General features: G+C 53.8%; 2 protein-coding genes across 4 annotated transcripts in view; one reads left to right on the top strand and one right to left on the bottom strand.

The window, feature by feature from the left end:
- Positions 1–139: 139 nt before the first annotated feature.
- On the top strand, positions 140–5,840 carry PTGES2 (prostaglandin E synthase 2). 3 transcript variants are annotated; one of them, XM_016190687.2, is made up of 7 exons: positions 140–164; positions 2,451–2,648; positions 3,364–3,422; positions 3,793–3,942; positions 4,173–4,373; positions 4,625–4,742; positions 5,352–5,840. In XM_016190687.2, exons 4-7 carry the CDS (start codon positions 3,830–3,832, stop codon positions 5,472–5,474), a joined length of 555 nt encoding a protein of 184 aa, XP_016046173.2. In that variant the 5' UTR covers positions 140–164; positions 2,451–2,648; positions 3,364–3,422; positions 3,793–3,829; the 3' UTR covers positions 5,475–5,840. The 3 variants fall into 3 exon arrangements, with proteins under 3 accessions (XP_016046173.2, XP_060056246.1, XP_060056247.1); XM_060200263.1 differs by lacking the exon at positions 140–164 and adding an exon at positions 1,090–1,396; XM_060200264.1 differs by lacking the exon at positions 140–164 and adding an exon at positions 1,273–1,396 and having other exon boundaries at positions 2,609–2,648.
- A 10,165-nt stretch (positions 5,841–16,005) lies between these two features.
- SLC25A25 (solute carrier family 25 member 25) overlaps positions 16,006–18,195 on the bottom strand; it is a 46,115-nt gene continuing 43,925 nt past the window's right edge. Inside the window, exons 8-9 of the mRNA XM_060200799.1 lie at positions 18,149–18,189; positions 16,006–18,056 (exon numbers count right to left, since the gene is read on the bottom strand). Of these exons, the coding sequence (XP_060056782.1) occupies positions 17,872–18,056; positions 18,149–18,189 (226 nt within the window). The 3' untranslated portion in view covers positions 16,006–17,871. The remainder of the gene's footprint in view (positions 18,057–18,148; positions 18,190–18,195) is intronic.

The following is an 18,195-nucleotide window of genomic DNA, read 5'->3' as shown; positions in this document are numbered from 1 at the left end:
TCAATGCCCGGGTTTCCAGGACTGTGGTACCCCTCTCAGGTCCCCAGGGGCGGAAGGAAGACTGGGCTCCGCGGAACCTTCCAAGACCCCATCATGACCCCCTCTGCCCCTCCCAGGAGGGCGCCCCTGAGAAGGCAAAGGTGGCTTCCCAGACGCATCCACCGGTAAGTCCAGGTCCTCGTTGGTAAGGGAAGGGGGAAACCGTTTTTGCAGACAGGCCAGGGAGAAGCGGACCCTGCTGGCCGGCCGCTGCTGGACAGCTTGGGTCACGCCCCCAAGGCGGGCTCAGCGTGGACAGAGCTCCAGGCTGCCCCGCCCCCAGCAATAGACCCCCCCCCCCGCCCCATGACACCAAGCCCCGCCCACAACAGACCCCGCCTCCACTCGGCCAGTCTCAGATCCTCCGCGTCCCGAGCCCCGCCTCTCCGTGCAGCTCGGCGGGGCCATCACGGGGCTGCCCGCTGAGACGCCTAGGAACTAGGGCAGCGAGAGTTTTGACATTCACCCAGGGTGAGAGTGCCCCAGGGAGGGACGGGGGGCAGTCTGGGACCCCCACTCTGCTCCATGCAGCCTCGGGGATCTCGGGACCCGCTTCCCGTCCCCTCCGCATGTGAGAAATCTGAGACAGGTGGTGTCCAAGGCCCCCTCTATGGAGAGGAAATATTATGGTTCGTGCTTCCGAAGAAACAGTGAAGCCGTGCGGGAGGCGAGTCTCCGGCTCGTTCTGCATCTCCGAAGCCCTGACCGTTCCCCAGACACATCAATTTCTTTCGAGTGGGTGCAGAGATAGAATTTACTAACTGCATCTCATGGAAAGCGCTGGGGCTCAGATCACATGAGGGACCACTGATTGGGCTTGTGCGAGCACCTGGGTTACCCCACTGAGACTCGTGCTGTCCATTTCCGGAATCCAGAAAAATTGAGCGACTCCCAAGTATTTCCAGCAGTGTTTCTGCTACTCTGACAGGTGTTTGGATGCCGGGCACTGGGCAGGCATGCCCTTTCCCGCTCGGCGTCACCGTCACCCCTGGCAACCCCAGGACTGAGGACACCGGCCCTTTAAGAGGAGAGGCCGCGCCTGCCTTCTTGGTTTCGCGCGCCCGCCCGCCACGCCGGCGGAACGATCATGGCCCAGGCTGCGCGGGCGCTGTGGCCGGGCGGGCGCGCTCTGGCCTGGAGGGTGGGCTGCGGCCCCCAGCTCCGACTGTCCGCGCCGGGTCGGGCGGGCTTCGCTGGCGCGGCAGGAGGCCGGGGTCCCGCTTCCGCGGCCCTCAAGGGATGCCCGCGGCTGCTGGGGGTGGCGGCGCTGGCCCTGGGGGGAGCTTTGGGGCTGTACCACACGGCGCGGTGGCACCTGTGCGCCCGGGAGCTCCGGGCAGAGCGCCCGGCCGCGCAGGTGAGTGCGGCCCGGACCCGCGGGCGGCGCGGGGCCTCGCGGCTGGTGGAGCCCGCGCGGCCGGGGTCGCCTCCGCCGACCGCTGGCGACCTTGGACGGGTGACTCTGTTGGGCTTCCAGCCTTCGAGTCCTCTGCATCCTCACCTGGAACTAACTAGGGTCGTGCACTTGTTTTTCTTTGGTCCTAACGTCTGTCTTCTTACGTGCTTTGTGACTTTTTTTTTTTTTTTTTTTTTACCAGAGCACTGCTCAGCTCTGGTTTATGGGATTGAGCCTGGGACTTTGGAGTTTCAGGCAGGAGAGTCTCTGCATAACCATTATGCTATCTACCCCGCCCCCCCTTTTCTTTTAAATGGAAAGATTTGGAGATCACCTGAGAGAGGAAGGCTCTTTTCTCTTTTCCAAACATTTTGAAACCCTTCTTCGTGGCCGTCTCCAATTCCTCAGGGTGTGTGTGTGTGTGTTGCTTTATAGTATATTTTCCTTTCCATTCCTTCCTTTTCCTTTACCCTTGCCCATCCTTCCTTCCTCCCTCCTTCCCTCCCTTCCTCCCCTCCTTCCTTCCTTGGCAGAGAGTGAAGGAGAACACAGCACCAGTTTCCTTCAGTGCGGTGGGAGCTGGGTTCGAACCTGGGTCTTGCACATGGCAAAGCAGGGCATTATTCAAGTAAGCTATTTTGCTGACCTAAGTATTTTTTAAGGACATTTACTTATGAGAGGGAAGAGATGGCACTGATACCATCACTCTTGCATATTGCTACATCAGGAATTGAACACATGCTTAAGCGTTCACTGTACTACTTCCTTCACCACTAGCGCTTTTTAAAGATGTGTGTATTTATCTGCTTGTTTACTAAAGAGTACTGCTAATATTAGTATTTTCTAAGGATTTGTTGAACCCGGGCTGTCTACTCTCAGTGTCCACTCCCCACCTCCTCATGTGACATTCTCAGCTTCTTCCTAGAAGACTCTGGAAACGTTGGCTTGGGGATGAGGCTTAGGTCTGGGGGTACCCAGACCCTCAGAAGCCCCCACCTTTCTGCTCCCTCTCTAGCTCTCCCTGACCAGCAGCCTGCAGTTGACTCTGTACCAGTACAAAACGTGTCCCTTCTGCAGCAAAGTTCGAGCCTTCCTGGACTTCCACGGTCTGCCCTACCAGGTGGTGGAGGTGAACCCCATACGCAGGGCTGAGATCAAGTTCTCCTCTTATAGGAAGGTGCCCATCCTGCTGGCCCAGGAAGGAGAGAGCTTGGTGAGCCTTGGGGAGCCCCCATACCATGTCCTGGTGTACCTCTAAGTAGGGTCTTGATCGCTGCCCTGGAAGAAGCAGGGGCTCTCTTGGCCTTAGTTGAGGCCAAGTAGCTGGTATACAGTGGCTGTCCAATTAATGTAGGCTCCCTTCCTTCCCCACCAACTCCAGAGACCAGCTTGGTCTCCAGGAAGCTGTGCCCTTTAGCGCTCAGCAACGCGGGTTTCTTCACTTTAATGTGAGCAGGTGAGCGAGATCAGAGCACCACTCCTTCATAGACATTGCTGGGTATCAGCTCCAGGGCATCATGTGAGCAAGGCTGGTGCTCTACCATGGAGCCCCTCTTCCAATCCCAGACATTCTTTCTCATTAATCAAGGACTGTGCTTGCCTGGCTGTGGATCTGAAATACCTGGCATAGCGCTCGGTGCCCTTGATGTGACCTCTGAAGTCTGCCTTTCCCCTCATGACCCAGGAAGATGGGTGACCGTGGCCCGAATCCTGAGGCTCACTTGGGTCTCCTATACTTAGAATGGACCAGGACTGGGTCTTGGGGGAGGGGAGGTCTCAGGTCATCAGCTTTTGAGGCAAAGCCCCCGGTTTGGACCCCACCTGAACAGCTTCTGTCAGATGCCTGGGTATTGGTGGTGTGTAGGGGCCCCATTAGCCTGCTGGCGACCAGTCTGCTCCCCTGACCTAACCAACCTCCTCTTCTTCAGCAACAACTCAACGACTCCTCTGTCATTATCAGTGCCCTCAAGACCTACCTGGTGTCTGGGTAAGGTGCTCCTGGCAGCCCTGGGACCTTTGACCTGACCTGCCTCCTCCTTCCTGTGGGGAGGACTCACCGGAGCTCCTTCATGGAGAAGTGGAGTGGGGGGTGGGCCTGCTGCCTAGATTCCCAGAATAGGCCATGGGCGGCCCACTTGGAGAGTCCTTCTGTACCCATCTTCCTGCCAGCTGGGGGCTGGTGCCCACCTGAATACCTCTTACTCCGGGACCCCTTGCATGCACCCCAGGAGAGGGTAAAGCTTTCATGGTTAGCTCCAGGCTCTCTGCTGGGGCCACGTCTGGTGGGGGGGGGGAGGGGGGAGAGTCACCCTGAGGAGGTGTGGGCTGGTGGGTGAGACGGTGGATGTCCCCTGAAGGCAGCCCCTGGAAGATGTCATCACCTACTACCCACCCATGAAGGCTGTGAACGAGCAGGGCAAGGAGGTGACTGAGTTCTGCAACAAATACTGGCTGATGCTGGATGAAAAGGAGACCCAGCGCATGTATGGCGGGAAGGAGGCCAGGAAGTGAGTGGGGCCCCAGGTCTGCCTGGGTGCAGGGGCTAAGCTGAGCCAGGTGTGGGGGAGGGCAGCAGCACAGGAGCTCCTGAGTACTAGAGCAGAGCCCCGGCCAGATTGAGTCTGTGCGGGTTCTGCCCAGCAGAAGGCAGGGCTAACTGGGTAGCATCTGCCCCTCCACCTCCTGCCCCTCCTAGCCCTGGAAACCCACCCCTCCTCCGTCCTCGTCTTGCCCGCAGGGAGGAGATGAAGTGGCGGCAGTGGGCAGACGACTGGTTGGTGCACCTGATCTCACCCAATGTCTACCGCACCCCCGCGGAGGCCCTGGCCTCCTTCGACTACATTGTCAGAGAGGGCCGGTTCGGGGCTGTGGAGGGCGCCTTGGCCAAGTACATGGGCGCTGCTGCCATGTACCTCATCAGCAAGCGGCTCAAGAGCAGGTGTGTGCCCATGTGCGGGTGTGCCGCCCACTGTCCTTAAGGACGTGTGTCAAACTGGGAGGGGCTCAGCGATGGCAGGGGGGCAAGGGTGGCCTTGAAGTCCAGAGCCTGGGCCCTGCCTGGGCATCTCTTTCTTCGTACTGCCTGGGCCAGGTCTCCCCAGTCTGGAGCTGGTGAGAGCCGAGATCTCTGTGGAGATCCCCGAGGCTGGGCTCAGATGCCCCTTGACAGCCTTTGCCCTCCCTGCACAGGCATCACCTCCAGGATGACGTGCGTGAGGACCTCTATGAGGCTGCCAACAAGTGGGTGGCAGCTGTGGGCAAAGACCGGCCCTTCATGGGAGGCCAGAAGCCGAACCTGGCTGATCTGGTGAGTGTGGTGGAGGTGGCGGCGACCTCGGGTCTGTCCTCGGGTTTGGCGGTAGAGAAAGTCCAAGGATAGGCAGAGCCCTGCACAGCTCCTCCCCTCCCACCACCACCACCACTTTTTGTAAAAACCTTCAGTGAAAACAACAATGGGGCGTTGTCTTGGATCACAGGAGATGTTCTGGAGGTGGTGTGAGCTTCAGGTCTGCTTTGATCCAGGACCCAGGTTCTCTGCAATCTCTCAGCTCTTTCGATTTAGCTTTATGAGGCCCAGGGGATGTGTGACTGGTTCTCTAGGCTTCCACCAGCCAAGACCTGGGGCAGCATCTCACGATGACCTGCAGGCAAGCTCAGGCCTCAGAGCCTGAGATTGGGGAGGGCGTTTCCCCAAAGGCAATTAAGTGGATTGTTCTCCAGAGAGGGGGTGTGGGTGCAGGGTGAACAGAACCTGTAGCCCCTCCCCACTTCTGTCACAGCTTCTTGTGCAGGCCCCTCTGGGTCATAGCACTCACAGAAAGGGGTGGGGGTGGGCCCCAGGGCACACAGCTGGCAGGGGGCAGGGGAGTCTGAAGGGCCCCTCTGCCCAGGCCTGACTGACAGGGCCGCCCCGCAGGCTGTGTACGGCGTGCTGCGTGTGATGGAGGGCCTGGAGGCCTTTGAGGACCTGATGCGGCACACACGCATCCAGCCCTGGTACAGGCGAGTCGAGAAGGCCATCGCTGAGGCTCCCCGGTGAACTGAGCGCCCACACTGGGCAGAGAGGGAGGCCACAGAAGAGGCTGGCTGCTGGGGACTGGGACTGGGCCCACCTCTGGCCCTGGACACTCAGGAGGCTGCTGGGGGGCAAGGCCTAGGCTTGCTCACAGCCCCCTCCCTGGGACTCATGGGACTCAGCCCCCTCCCTGGGACTCCCCTCCTCCCCTGCCCTGGACCCCCTACTCTTCAGCGCTGCTCCTGGGGGCTGAGAGGCTGCCCACGGACAGGAGTGGTGTCAGCTCAGTCCTGGACAGTGAAGGAGGGCCTTACCCCTGCTCCGTTGCCGCTGTTCTTCCCAGGATCCTTTAGGACTGTGTCATGTTTGCAATAAAGGAGATGTGATGGCCCTGGTGGTGGGCAGTGTGTGGTCTGTGGCAAGCCGTGGTGGCTGACGCTTCAGATTCGTCACACTTCTCCCTGGCTGTGGCTGCTGGCCAGTGCGCCCAGAGTGAGAAGCCCAGTGTGAGAGGCTTAGCTGACATTGTGTCACAGAATCCTTGGGACACCACAGTGGGTGTGGAGAGGGAGGCTGAGCAGAGGCAGGGGGTGGGTGGGGATACAGGGTCCATGTCACAGGGAACTGTATGAGGCATGTAAATATAATTAATATAATATAATACACGCACACACATATATATTTAGATGTATTTTATTTGCATTCCAAGAGGCGGTATAGTAGATAAAGCATTAGATTCTCAAGCATTGGGTCCTGAATTCAATACATGGTATCACATGTGACAAACAGACAAAACAAAAACAACCAAAATGCCCTTTTTTAATTTTCTTTTTTCTTTTTATTATTTATTTTCCCTTTTGTTGCCCTTGTTGTTTTGTTGTTGTCTATGTCATTGTTGTTGGATAGAACAGAGAGAAATGGAGAGAGGAGGGGAAGACAGAGGGGGGAAAGAAAGATAGACACCTGCAGACCTGCTTCACTGCCTGTGATGCGACTCCCCTGCAGGCGAGGGGCCGTTGGCCCTTACTTTTCTTTTTTAAAGATTTTATTTATGGGAGTCAGGCGGTAGCACAGCGGGTTAAGCACACGTGGCATGAAGCGCAAGGACCAGCGTAAGGATCCCGGTTTGAGCCCCCAGCCCCCCACCTGTAGAGGAGTCGCTTCACAGGCAGTGAAGCAGGTCTGCAGGTGTCTCTCTTTCTCTTCCCCTCTCTGTCTTCCTCTTCTCTCTCCATTTCTCTTTGTCCTATCCAACAACGACAACATCAGTAACAACAATAGTAACTACAACAAAACAAGGGCAACAAAAAGGAAATAAATTAAATAAAAAAAGAATTTATTTACTAATGAGAAAGACAGGAGAGAGAACCAGACATCACTCTGGCACATGTGCTGCTGGGGATTGAACTTGGGGCCTCGTGCTTGAGAGTCCATTGCTTTATCCACCTCCCAGACTGCCGCCGACCACCCAACTGGGGGCTCAGCAGGCCGATCCAGGGAGAATGAGACTTATAGGTGGGAGGTGGATTCGGCGCGACAGACAACACTGAGACACATGAGTTTCAATGCTGCTGCAATCTTTTACTGATATAGAGATTCTTTTTATAATAGCATAACAAAGAAGCATAAATCAAAAGCTGGCCAAGTCAGTTGACCACAAAGTACGCAGGGTACATTTTTTATAAGTAACACAGACAGGAGGAACTGAAGGCATACAACTACCAACAAAACGAAAGCACAGCCATACTGTTCTTTCATGGGTTATTAACCACATCCCTTTGGTTTCAGACAAAAGTCAATTTATCAGTAAGAACTAAATGCTTTCACTGCTCTCATTTATCCAAAGGGCTATTCTTTCTCCTTCCAAGCACTGGACCTTAATACCCAGAATAGGGGGGGGGGCACTAGTGGGAACACGGTGCCTTGCTCTGATCCTTAAGCCAAGCTCACTTTCCTGTAACCTACCTAAGACAATATGCAGGTGCATTTCAGGGTTGCTATGTAACATGTTTCCTGGGAAAGCTAAAGGACCATTGTCTGTATGATTGAATGTAATATTTCTGAGAATAGTGCTCAGTCCTTGCTCAACCTGGATAGCCAAGTCATTGGGGCTTGAAGTGCTGGGATTTACTGTTGTAAGGGGCTTTTCATCCAGTGGGGTCCCATCTGGAATGTCCAGACTAGACTTGGGGGGTTGCACTGTAAGCGTCTCCGGAGTCTCCTGGACATTCCCTGGGTGGCCTGCATAAAGCATGATAAACAACAACAGTAAGCTTTCAGAAGCGAAACCAAGTCCACCTAGCCCTCCAAGGCCTTTCCGCCAACTGGGAGACCCAGGGATCCGTCCACACAAATATCCAGGCTTCTGTCCACCACCTATCTTGGGTACGGTCTACCGTACAGGAGCTTGTAAGGCCCCTGTCCGGTTCCCTAACCAGGTCACCCGCACTGTTTTGTCACACCGCGGTCGTGGCCTGCCTATCTGGCCAGACAGGTGTGGCACCAGACCACCCAGCATGCTCTTTAACAGTTGACTGGATAAAAAAGTTATGGGGCATATACTCAGTGGATACTATTCAGCAATAAAAAAGATGGTATTGTATCCTTTAGGATAAAGTGAATGGAGAAGACTATGCTCAGTGAAGTAAGTGAGGAGGTGAAGGACAACTACAGAATGGTGGAATATAAAGTTGAACATACGGGGCTGGGTGGTAGCACATCTGGTTGAGTGCACGTCACAATGCACAAGGACCCAGGTTCGAGACCCCAGTCCCCACCTGCAGGAGCAAAGCTTCACAAGTGGTGAAGCAGGGCTGCAGGTGTTTCTCTATTTTCTACCCTCCTGATTTCTGGTTGTCTCAATAAATAAAAGATAGTGAAATAATAATTTAAAAAAAGAATTGAACATAGGAATGTGAAAAAAATGTTATCCTATATCTAAGACTGGGAGAACTATGGTAGTTATCTGTGGGGGTGGGGATGGGGACAAAGACCTTTGGTGCTGGGAGTGGTGAAAAAAATAAAGTTATACTGGGGGCCAGGCAGTAGCACTGCGGGTTAAGCACAGATGGCGCATAGCGCCAGGACCGGCACAAGGATCCCGGTTCGAGCCCCTGGCTTTCCACCTGCAGGGGAGTTGCTTCACCAGTGGCACTGAACCCCAGCAATAACCCTGGAGGCAAAAATAAAGAGTAAAAAAAATTAACATTTTGAAAAAAAGGAACATTAAGGGGGCCGGCAGTGGCGTACTTGGTTAAGCACGTGTGTCACCATGCACAAGGATCCAGGTCTGAGTGCCGCTCCCCACCTGGAGCGGGGACACTTAATGAGAGGTGTAGCAGGTCTGTAGATGTCTCCCTTTTTCTCCCCTTTTTATCTCCCCCCTCTCAATTTCTCTGTCCTGTCAAATAAAAAATAGAAAAAAAGGGGGGGAATGGCCACTAGGAGTGGTGGATTAATGGTGACAGCACTGAGCTCCAGCGATGGCTTAAAAAAAAAAGATTAACAATAATTAACAATAAATAAAAAAATAAAGAGCAACACTACGAATCCACTGCTCCTGGAGGCCATTTCCCCCCCTTTTGTTGTCGTCGTTCATCGTTGTTGTTATTGTTGTCCTTGTTGCTGGACAGGACAGAGAGAAATGGAGATAGGAGAGAAGACAGGAGAGACAGACACCTGCAGACCTGCTTCGTCACCTGTGAGGTGACCCCCCCCCCTGCAGGTGGGGAACCAGGGGCTCAGACTGGGATCCTTACCCCAGTCCTTGTGTTTCACACCATGTGCTCTTAACCCGGTGTTTTTGCCCAGCCCCCCAAATTTTTAATTAAAAATTGTTTTTTGATAGGACAGAAATTGAGAGGAGACAGGGAGAAAGAGACACCTGCAGTACTGCTTCACCACTTATGAAGCGTCCTCCCTGCAAGTGGAGACTGTGGGCTTGCATCTGGGTCCTTGCTCCTGGAACACGTGCGCTCTGTTGACCGCACCACCACCCAGCCCCACAATTCATGCTCCTTCTAACAGCAAACCCAAACCGGATACTTGTGAGCACTAGTGGGACGAGGCCTCCTTGTCTCTCATCTGCGCACTCTTTGCACTTCCTCCCCCCCCCCCCCAGAGCCCTGCTCAGCTCAAGCTTGTGGTGCGGGGGATTAAACCTTGGACCTTGGTATCTCAGATAATAAAGCCTTACTGCATAGGCATTTTGCCTTCTCCCCTGTCCCTGCACGCCTCTGCATGTCCATGTCATGTGTCACCGGTCTTGGGGCCACAGTGTGCCTGGCTAGCCCGTGTCAGGGAGCACCTACAGCAGACAGGTGTCTCTCCTTCCTGTCTCTCTGGCACAGCCCCTCCTGTGGGAGGAGCAGCCCAGGTCAGGCCCCCTGGTCTGGAACAGACTGCTGGGGTCCTTGGCTTAACTACTGTGCCTGGCATGCTGGCCCTGCCCCCTCGACGGGTCAGGCCACCAAGTCCCAAAAGGCCTTCACTCCAGGGACCCCCGGTGGGCCATGGGCCCCAGAGCTTCCCCCTGCAGGGCAGGAGCTAGGTCAGAAAGTCCGAGGGGCCCCAAAAGGGGGGCTCTCCTGCATCCCTGCTGCTCCCCACCCACCGCTTTTTGACCTTTGCTTGCTCTCTGCTGTCACTTGCTCCCTTTGCTCTCACATAGGGAGGCTGACTCACCTCTCAGTTCCTGTGGCTCGTGTCAGGCTCTCTAGGGGGTGTCTGCTGGCCCTTAGTGTCCTCCCTCCCTGTCCCTGCCCAGCCCCATGCCTGTGACTCCTGACTTTGGCTTCTCCTCAAGGTCTGGACTGACTGCCGAGGCCTGAGGGCAGCTATCAGTTGTCACCCCCCTCCTCATGTTCCCAGACTTGTTCCTTTCTGCATACACAGTTCACAGAGGAGGATTTGGCTGGCCAGGTGCAGGTGTAACTCCTGACTGGGACTTCGTCCCTGGAACTGCTCCAGGCAGGCAGAGGGGCCCACATGCACCCGCTCTGATCCCCCTCCCTTGCCCCCAGTGGGTATCTCGATGAAAAGGCCAAGGACTGCTAGGCCTCTGAGCTGGACAGTGGCCAGCCAAATCAAGGAGACACAGAGTGAGTCAGATGCTAAGGAGCATGCAGGCCACCACCAGATGGTCTCCCTGAACCAACCCTTCATTATTTTAGAGCGGGAGGGAGAGACAGGTTGAAGAGAAAGACACTGGGTTTCTGAGGTAGCTCAGCTGGGAAGGTGCCTTCATCATGCATTTGACCCCACCTCCACAGCACTCAGGAGGAGCTCCAGTGCCATGGTCTCTGTCTCTATCAAAAGAGTCACCCCAGTCATTCCTTTACATGCTGCTCTTTTCTTGGTTTGTCTCTACTCAATAAAAGTATTAAAAGTTGAAAAAAAAAGAGTCACCCCAGAGTGTTGACGGCTTGGCTTCAATGAGAAACAGAAGGATCAGAGGCCAGGCAGTGGCATACCTGGCTGAGTGCACATATTACCATGTGCAAGGACCTGGGTTTCATGTGCGAGAGGGGAAGTTTCATAACTGGTGAAGCAGGTCTGCAGGCGTCTCTCTTCTCCCCTCCCCTTTCAGTGTCTCTCTGTCCTATCAAAATAATTTTCAAAAATATTTATTTTCTTGTTTGTTTTGGGTAGGAACAGAAATGGAGAGGGAAGAAGGAGATAGCGCGAGAGAAAGAGACACCTGCAGCACTGCTTCACCACTTGTGAAATTCCCCCTTGCAGGTGAGGACTAGGGTCTTGAACCTAGGTCCTTGTGCATTATAACACATCTACTGTATCTGGTGAACCACTATCCAGCCCCCAAATAAATATTAAAAAGAGAAATAAAAGGAGACAACATAGTACCCCTTTCATCATCCACAGAGTTTCCCCAGTGAAAACCAAGAGTCTCACACACAGCATAGCAGGTCATGCATTCTACTGAGTGAGCTCTGCTTTTTTTCACCCAGTACTCTCCCAAGAGATGACATCTGCTTCAACTTTGTGGAATAGTCCTCCAGCTAGACCCAGGGCATACTTCCTCATGGCCTCCAGAGGGCAGTAGAGGATGCGTATTTCAGTAAGAGACAAAACCAAGGCCTGATGGTGTCACCTTGTGGCCAATTCTGGGATTGCATGCTTGAGCATTCTTCATTAAATCGGAATTATTTGCCCATCTGTAAAACAGATTTTATCACATGATTCTGATGGTGGGAAGGTAGGAAAAGCCACATATCTCAGGGGGAAAGAACCCCAATCCAGGATTCCCTGCTCCATATTTGTCATGGTCTGGTCAGTGTGTCCTCTGTGGCACTGATGTTGGAGATTCTGCCACTATGAGCTTGGGCATGCCCTTTCCTTGTTCATGATTTATATATATTACTTATTTACTTCCCCTTTGATTTATATATATTGCTTATTTACTTCCCCTTTGATTTATATATATTACTTATTTACTTCCCCTTTGATTTATATATATTACTTATTTACTTCCCCTTTTTTGTGGCCCTTGTTTTATTGTTGCAGTTATTACTGATGTCATCGTTGTTGGATAGGATAGAGAGAAATGGAGAGAGGAGGGGAAGACAGAGCGGGGGGGGGTAGAGAAAAAGACACCTGCAGACCTGCTTCACCACTTGTGAAGCGACTTCCCTGCAGGTGGGGAGCCGGGGGCTAGAACTGGGATCCTTATGCCAGTCCTTGCACTTTGCGCCATGTGCGCTTAACCCGCTGTGCTACCGCCCTACCCCCCTTTAAAATATATTTTAGGGAGTCGGGTGGTAGCGCAGCGGGTTAAGCGCACATGGCGCAAAGCACAAGGATCAGAGTAAGGATCCTGGTTCAAGCTCCCGGCTCCCCACCTGCAGGGGAGTTGCTTCACAGGCGGTGAAGCAGGTCTGCAGGTGTCTTTCTCTCCCCGTCTTCCCCTCCTCTCTCCATTTCTCTCTGTCCTATCCAACAACAACGACATCAATAACAACAATAATAGCTACAACAAGGGCAACATAGGAAATAAATATTAAAAAAAATTTTATTATTGTATATAGAGAGAAACTGAGAGGGGGAGGTATGGAGTGAAAGACACAGAGAGACACCTGCAGCCTGTCTCCACTCATGAATCTTTCCCCTGCAGATCAGAACCAGGAGCTTGAACCCAGGTCCTTGCACAGTAATGTGAGCACTTAACCAGGCAGGCCACCACCTGGCCCCCTCCTTTGTTCATCATTGAATAAGCTTTTGGAGGCCAGTGAATCTCCACGGGTTGGTAGTCAGAACATAGGGAGGCTGAACAGGGTTTGCAGTGTCAGCATATAAAGGGCTTTTTTTGTGCAGCTGGTGCGGTCAGCTGTGTGTTTTCAGAACATTCCCTGTGCTGTTTCCAGCCAAGCTCACGGTAAAGAGCCCTAGTGAGGAGAAAGGGACAAAGTTTTGAGAAAACAAGGTCCTTCCTGGGAATCAGGGCGTGCTCCCCAGGGACAGGAGTTGCAGTGGGCTTCCAGAATCAGGAGACGTCCTGTTTGGTTGAGGGCGTCAAATCTCTCCATTTAATTTTGCTTATGCGAATAATATTTATTGGATATAAACAGACCTTGCAGATAAGCAAAAAGATGATGCCAAATATTCACAGTGCATCTATCCAGAGATACACTTAAAAAATTGGGGAGGGGAGTAGGGAGGTAGTGGGTTAAGCACATGTGGTGCAAATGGTGTAGGGATCCTGGTTTGAGCCCTTCCCCCCCCCCCCCCCCCCCCGCTCCTCACCCGCAGGGGAGTCGCTTCACAGGCGGTGAAGCAGGTCTGCAGGTGTCTATCTTTCTCTCCTCCTCTCTGTCTTCCCCTCCTCTCCATTTCTCTCTGTCCTATCCAACAACGATGACATAACAACAATAGTAACAATAAAACAAGGGCAACAAAAGGGAATATATATTTAAAAAAAATCAAAGATTAAAAAAGTGTTTTGGGGGGCTGGGTGGTGGCGCACCCAGTTAAGTGCACATAGTACCAAGTATAAAGACCTGCATGCACAAGGATTGGGGTTCAAGCCCCTGTGGATTGGGAATTTGTGAATGTGATTAACTTAATGGTCTTGGGGTGGGGACATTACCTGGGGTTTTCCAGATGGCTCATGAATGTACTTGCAAGTAGCCTTAGGGATTGGGGGCTGGGTGGTGGCACACCTGGCTAAATGCTTATTACTATGCACAAGGACTTGGGTTCAAGCCCTCTTTTTCCTCCCTCTCTATCCCCCTTCCCTTTTGATTTCTGTCCTATCAAATAATTAAAAAGAGAGAGGTTTGACTATTAGGGGAGTTAGGAAGCTGGAAGCCAGAGTTTGGGGCCACAGGCCAAGGCACCAACCCTACAGAGACCTCGCTATCAGCCCAGTGAAGTTGGTTCTGGACTTCTGGTTTCTCGAAGAGGCCATGAGAGATTAACTTGTTTGAGAAACCAAATGTGTGTTCATCTGTAACAACAGCCAGAGAAAGAACGTGGAAAGAAATAGCATAAGCTGGGGGCCAGGTGGTGGCACACCTGGTTGAGCGTACGTTACAATGTGCAAGGAACTGGCTTCAAGCCCCCAGAACTCACCTGCAGGGCAAAAGCTTCACAAGTGATGAAGCAGTGCTGCAGGTATCTCTCTCCCTATCTTCCCCTCAATTTCTGGCTGTCTCCACCCAATAAAGATAATTAAAATAAAAAAAAAAGAAATGGCATAAACCATGTGGCAGGGCAGACTTGTCTATGGCAAGCCAGGGCAAGCCCTCCACATGTCTTTGGCTGGGGGGGGGGGGGCAGCGGTGGGCTCTGGTGCTGCTCCAGGGCTGCTGTAGGAGAGTGCTTTTTGAACTGATGGAAATAGTAAAGGGTTAAAAGGTCTTTCCTGTCACAGGAAGCTGGGATTGGGAGACCCAGCTTTAGCTTTCCCTCTTGGGGGACTTGTTTGGCCTTGGGCCTCATTCTTCTCTACCCTGCTGCACTACTCCGCCCTGCTGGCCCCTCACACAGTCCTTCCTGGTCAGCTCTCCAGCCGAGGTGACCAGGTCTGTTCCAGCCTCAGCAGCCCTGGAGGTGAGGGAGCAAGGTCTATAGCCAGGCCTCTCACCCTTCCCCTACTTTCCACCGGCTCAGACCAGTGAGGTGGCGGCTGGTGCTGGCCCGGCCAGAACACAAGGTAAAGGCTGGCTTCACAGTTAGCAAAGCTGGCTTTCCTGCTGTGTGAACCTGGAGAAACCCCCTTTCTCCCCTGGAGCTGGAATAAAGGTTTGTGCCCATCTTGCAGGTGAGGCTCAGAGACATGAGATTTGCCTAAGACCAGACTATGAGACCCTGGATTCTCAGACTGTGCATTTCCCAATACCTGGGCTCTCTGTGGCATCCTGCCTGGGCCGGGGGAGCACACAGACTCCAGGTGAGGCATACCTGCCCCTTACTGAAGAGCCCCAAGTGGGGCTGTGATGGGGTTCTTGCCTTCTGCTCTGCCCAAGCATGCCCTTTTTCACCCCATGTGCACAGCACATTATGGGACCCAAGCCACTGCTCCTGTCACCTAACAGGTCAGCGACAATCCCTTTTTCCCCAAGAACCTGAGCTTCCTCATCTGTGAAATGGGGCAAGCAGCTGCCCCTTCTGGAACTGCTGATGATGAAGTTAAGGTCTCCAGCTGGCTCCCCTGGCCTCAGATTTCCTCTGAGGGTGCGGCTAGTGGGAGGCTGCCTGGACAGGGCCACTGAGGGGGAATCCTGGTGGGAAGCAGAACTAGCTGATAGCAGTTATTAATCTCATCATCATTAAGGCTTCACGGTACCAGGCTTTTTTTTTTTTGGGGGGGGGCACGGAGAGGAGAGGGAAAGATACCACAGCTCCAAAGTTCCCTCATTCCTGTGTGGCAGGAGCAGGCCACGGCTGTACCATCCAGGTGAGCTATATTGTGAACCTCATTTGGAGTCTGCTGGCAAGTTAAGTGGCCAGGAAATGGGGGTAACCGGTCCTTAGAAACTTACCTGGCCTGGCAGGTTCCTCACCCCCCCCCAAGTGGGGGATCCCTGGTGCCCAGGGCCATCAGGACTGGAGCGCGGGCAGTTACTGAGCACTCTGCACCACCAAACATGTCTCCTGACCCCCCCCAGAGGTTCTCATCTGCACCACCAAACACGTCTCCTCATCCCCCCAGAGGTTCTTGTCTGCACCACCAAACATGTCTCCTGACCCCCCCCCCCCCGAGGTTCTCATTTTCTCCGGGGAGAAGAGCAGAGAGAAGAGAAAGTCATGTGCAAAAACCACCCCCCCCCATGTCAGAAAGTTGTGCAGAAGCCAACTCCTGAGCTAGGGAGAAGCAGTCAGAGGCTTCTTTGGTGGCGGTGCTGGTGGGAACTGGTGAGCAGTTCCAGGAGTCTGAACTGTAGAAAGACCCACCAGACTGGACAGTGCAGACACTGGGGGAGCTGCTGAGAGCACCCTAAATCCAGTGAACACCTGTTCTAGCATGACTTTGAGAAGTCCAGGAGTAGCTTTTTCACCACCCAAACCCAGATCAGAGAAATCGTGGCTCGCTCTGTCCTCAGCTTTGAAACAACTTTATTAGAAGGCTTTCTGAAATGACTGATGTCCAACTCCTCAATTTGCTTCTTCACAAATTCCAGTTAGAAGTCTGTCTACATCACAATAATTTCGGCATTGATCCTTGGATCCTATCCTGGTGGAACGTAGTGCAAACGTTTAGCTTCAAGCTGACCAGCAGTTCTGATGGGGACATCAAAGGAGGGGGGAGGGAGGGAGCCCACACTTGACTGGTGGGGAGGCAAGCTGGCCATCTTCTCTTCTGCCCCACACCCCACTCACAGTGATAGGCACCTCACTATCCTGTCATTCAAAAAGGGTGATATAAGAAATACTCAGTCCAAGAAATAATCTGGACTTCTGTCTTTAACAGCAATGAGACTTCTCCCACTCTCACAAATCAGACCCTTAGATCCTAAGGCTTCTACAGGGTACAAGTCCTACTCCCCCCCCCCCCCCCCCGCAAAGGATACACCCCTACCCGATGAGGGTCCCTCCCCTTTCTTGCCTCTCTTCTGTCCCCAGTTCCAAGAGAAATTTCTTAGGACCAGACATGACATGGGGTGGGCAGCAGTGTGTGTGTGTGTGTGTGGGGGTCACTCCCACAGCTCTTCTCTCCTAACCCCAAACCTCTCTGGGAAGGTGCGATGAACCATGAACATAAATATGAATAAAAAAATGAACTCAAAAATTACAGGCTATTAATTAAACAAATCTATAAAAAATAGTTAGGACATAACTCTGTTCAAATAAATATGAAATAAATAGGCTCCAAGCAGTGTGACAGGTCACATCAGTGGAGTGTGCGGCTGGTCCCACTGTGCCCGGCTGGGATGGGACACGCATCCCTAAGGGCACCAGAAACAGACTTTAATGCTGTCTGTCAAGCGACCTATGGCCTCTGTCTTCCCTCTGGAAGCACAGCCCTTGTACATCTGTCCAGCTCATTTTCCTGAACAAAAACCCTCCCCCCCAACAACACATAATTAAGGCCCTTCACACCTTCTTTCCCCAGGGCACACAGACACGGGCAGGGATGCCTTGCCTACTGCCTCAAATGCCCCATTTCCCCATGCCAGAGCAGGGACAGGGAGCCGGCTCAGTCCTGACCAAGTTCAGAACCAGCACTGAGCTCCATGGGACCCTGGGCTGCAGGGAGCAGTCTCCCCACTCGCCCACCCCCTGGATTCTGGATGCAGCACCAGCCTTCTGTGAAGCCATGCACCAGGGCACCAGGCAGTAGCAGTGGGGCTTGGCCTCGGCCCCTGCATGCATGCCTGTAGGTGAGCTCACCTGAGGGTGGGCAGAGAAGTCAGGTCCCCTTGCACCCCCTCCCCAGCTTTCCTCCTGCCACAGCTCTCCCCACAGCTCGAGGGGAGCAAAGCACAGAGAGGCAAGGGGTGAGGGACTGGTAGCTCTCCTCCCAGCATCTTAAAATGGCAGCAAGGAAGGAGCAGAGTGGGCACGGCCAAGGGGGCAGCGAGGACACGCTGAGCAGCCAGGAGGTGGGGGCCACGGCCAATGGGCTGGCTGCAAAAAGGATGAAAGGACTAAGCTGGCCTCCTCCAAGCCCCACTACGTGGCAGCACTGCAGGAAATGTCCTGGTCCTATGTGAGCAAGCCAGTGTCCTGCTGGCCCCTGGGCCCCGAGGAATACCCACGGGTCTTCCTGGAATGGACACAAGGGTGGTGAGGGCAGCAGGACAACCCCAGTGGGTCTGCCCCCCTCCCTCGGGTTTTCACAGCTTGGCTTAAGTCAGCTTAGTGTTGGCACATTCACAGAATGAGATGGCTCCACATCCCGGGGCGGCAGGCCCAGGATCAGCGAGTCCTCGGGCCAACTGGAGGGGCGCCGTCCTCTCACTGGTCACCGTGACTGCACACCCAGGGTGATCTTGAGGTTCTCATACACCACGTAGCTGATGCTCACAGCTGGGATCACCTTCATGAAGTTGGGGGCCAGCCCCCGGTACAGGCCAAAGGCCCCCTCAGTCCGCAGGATCTGCCTGAAGAGGCTGCTCATGGTCACCTCTGGAGCACCTTCGATAGAGGCTGCCGGGAGAGAGGTCTCGTCAGTGGCCTTTCACCAGCGACTCCCAGGCTCCCTGCCCACTGGGAAGATGGGCCTTGGGGACCAGCCTTACCTTGGGCTTGCATGCGGGTCCTGACCAGGGCCAGTGGGTAGCTGGCC

This window comes from Erinaceus europaeus, chromosome 10, assembly GCF_950295315.1.
Source record: "Erinaceus europaeus chromosome 10, mEriEur2.1, whole genome shotgun sequence".
NCBI classification, from domain to species: Eukaryota; Metazoa; Chordata; class Mammalia; order Eulipotyphla; family Erinaceidae; genus Erinaceus; species Erinaceus europaeus.
Note: the sequence above shows the minus strand (reverse complement) of the source record. Positions and strands in the feature narration are given on the sequence as shown.

Coding starts and splice junctions, on each gene's coding strand:
- PTGES2 (XM_060200263.1), top strand. CDS start 1,127: ATGGCCCAGGCTGCGCGGGCGCTGTGGCCGGGCGGGCGCGCTCTGGCC. Junction 3,943..4,172: donor GGCGGGAAGGAGGCCAGGAA/GTGAGTGGGGCC, acceptor TCTTGCCCGCAG/GGAGGAGATGAAGTGGCGGC. Junction 4,743..5,351: donor AGCCGAACCTGGCTGATCTG/GTGAGTGTGGTG, acceptor GCCGCCCCGCAG/GCTGTGTACGGCGTGCTGCG.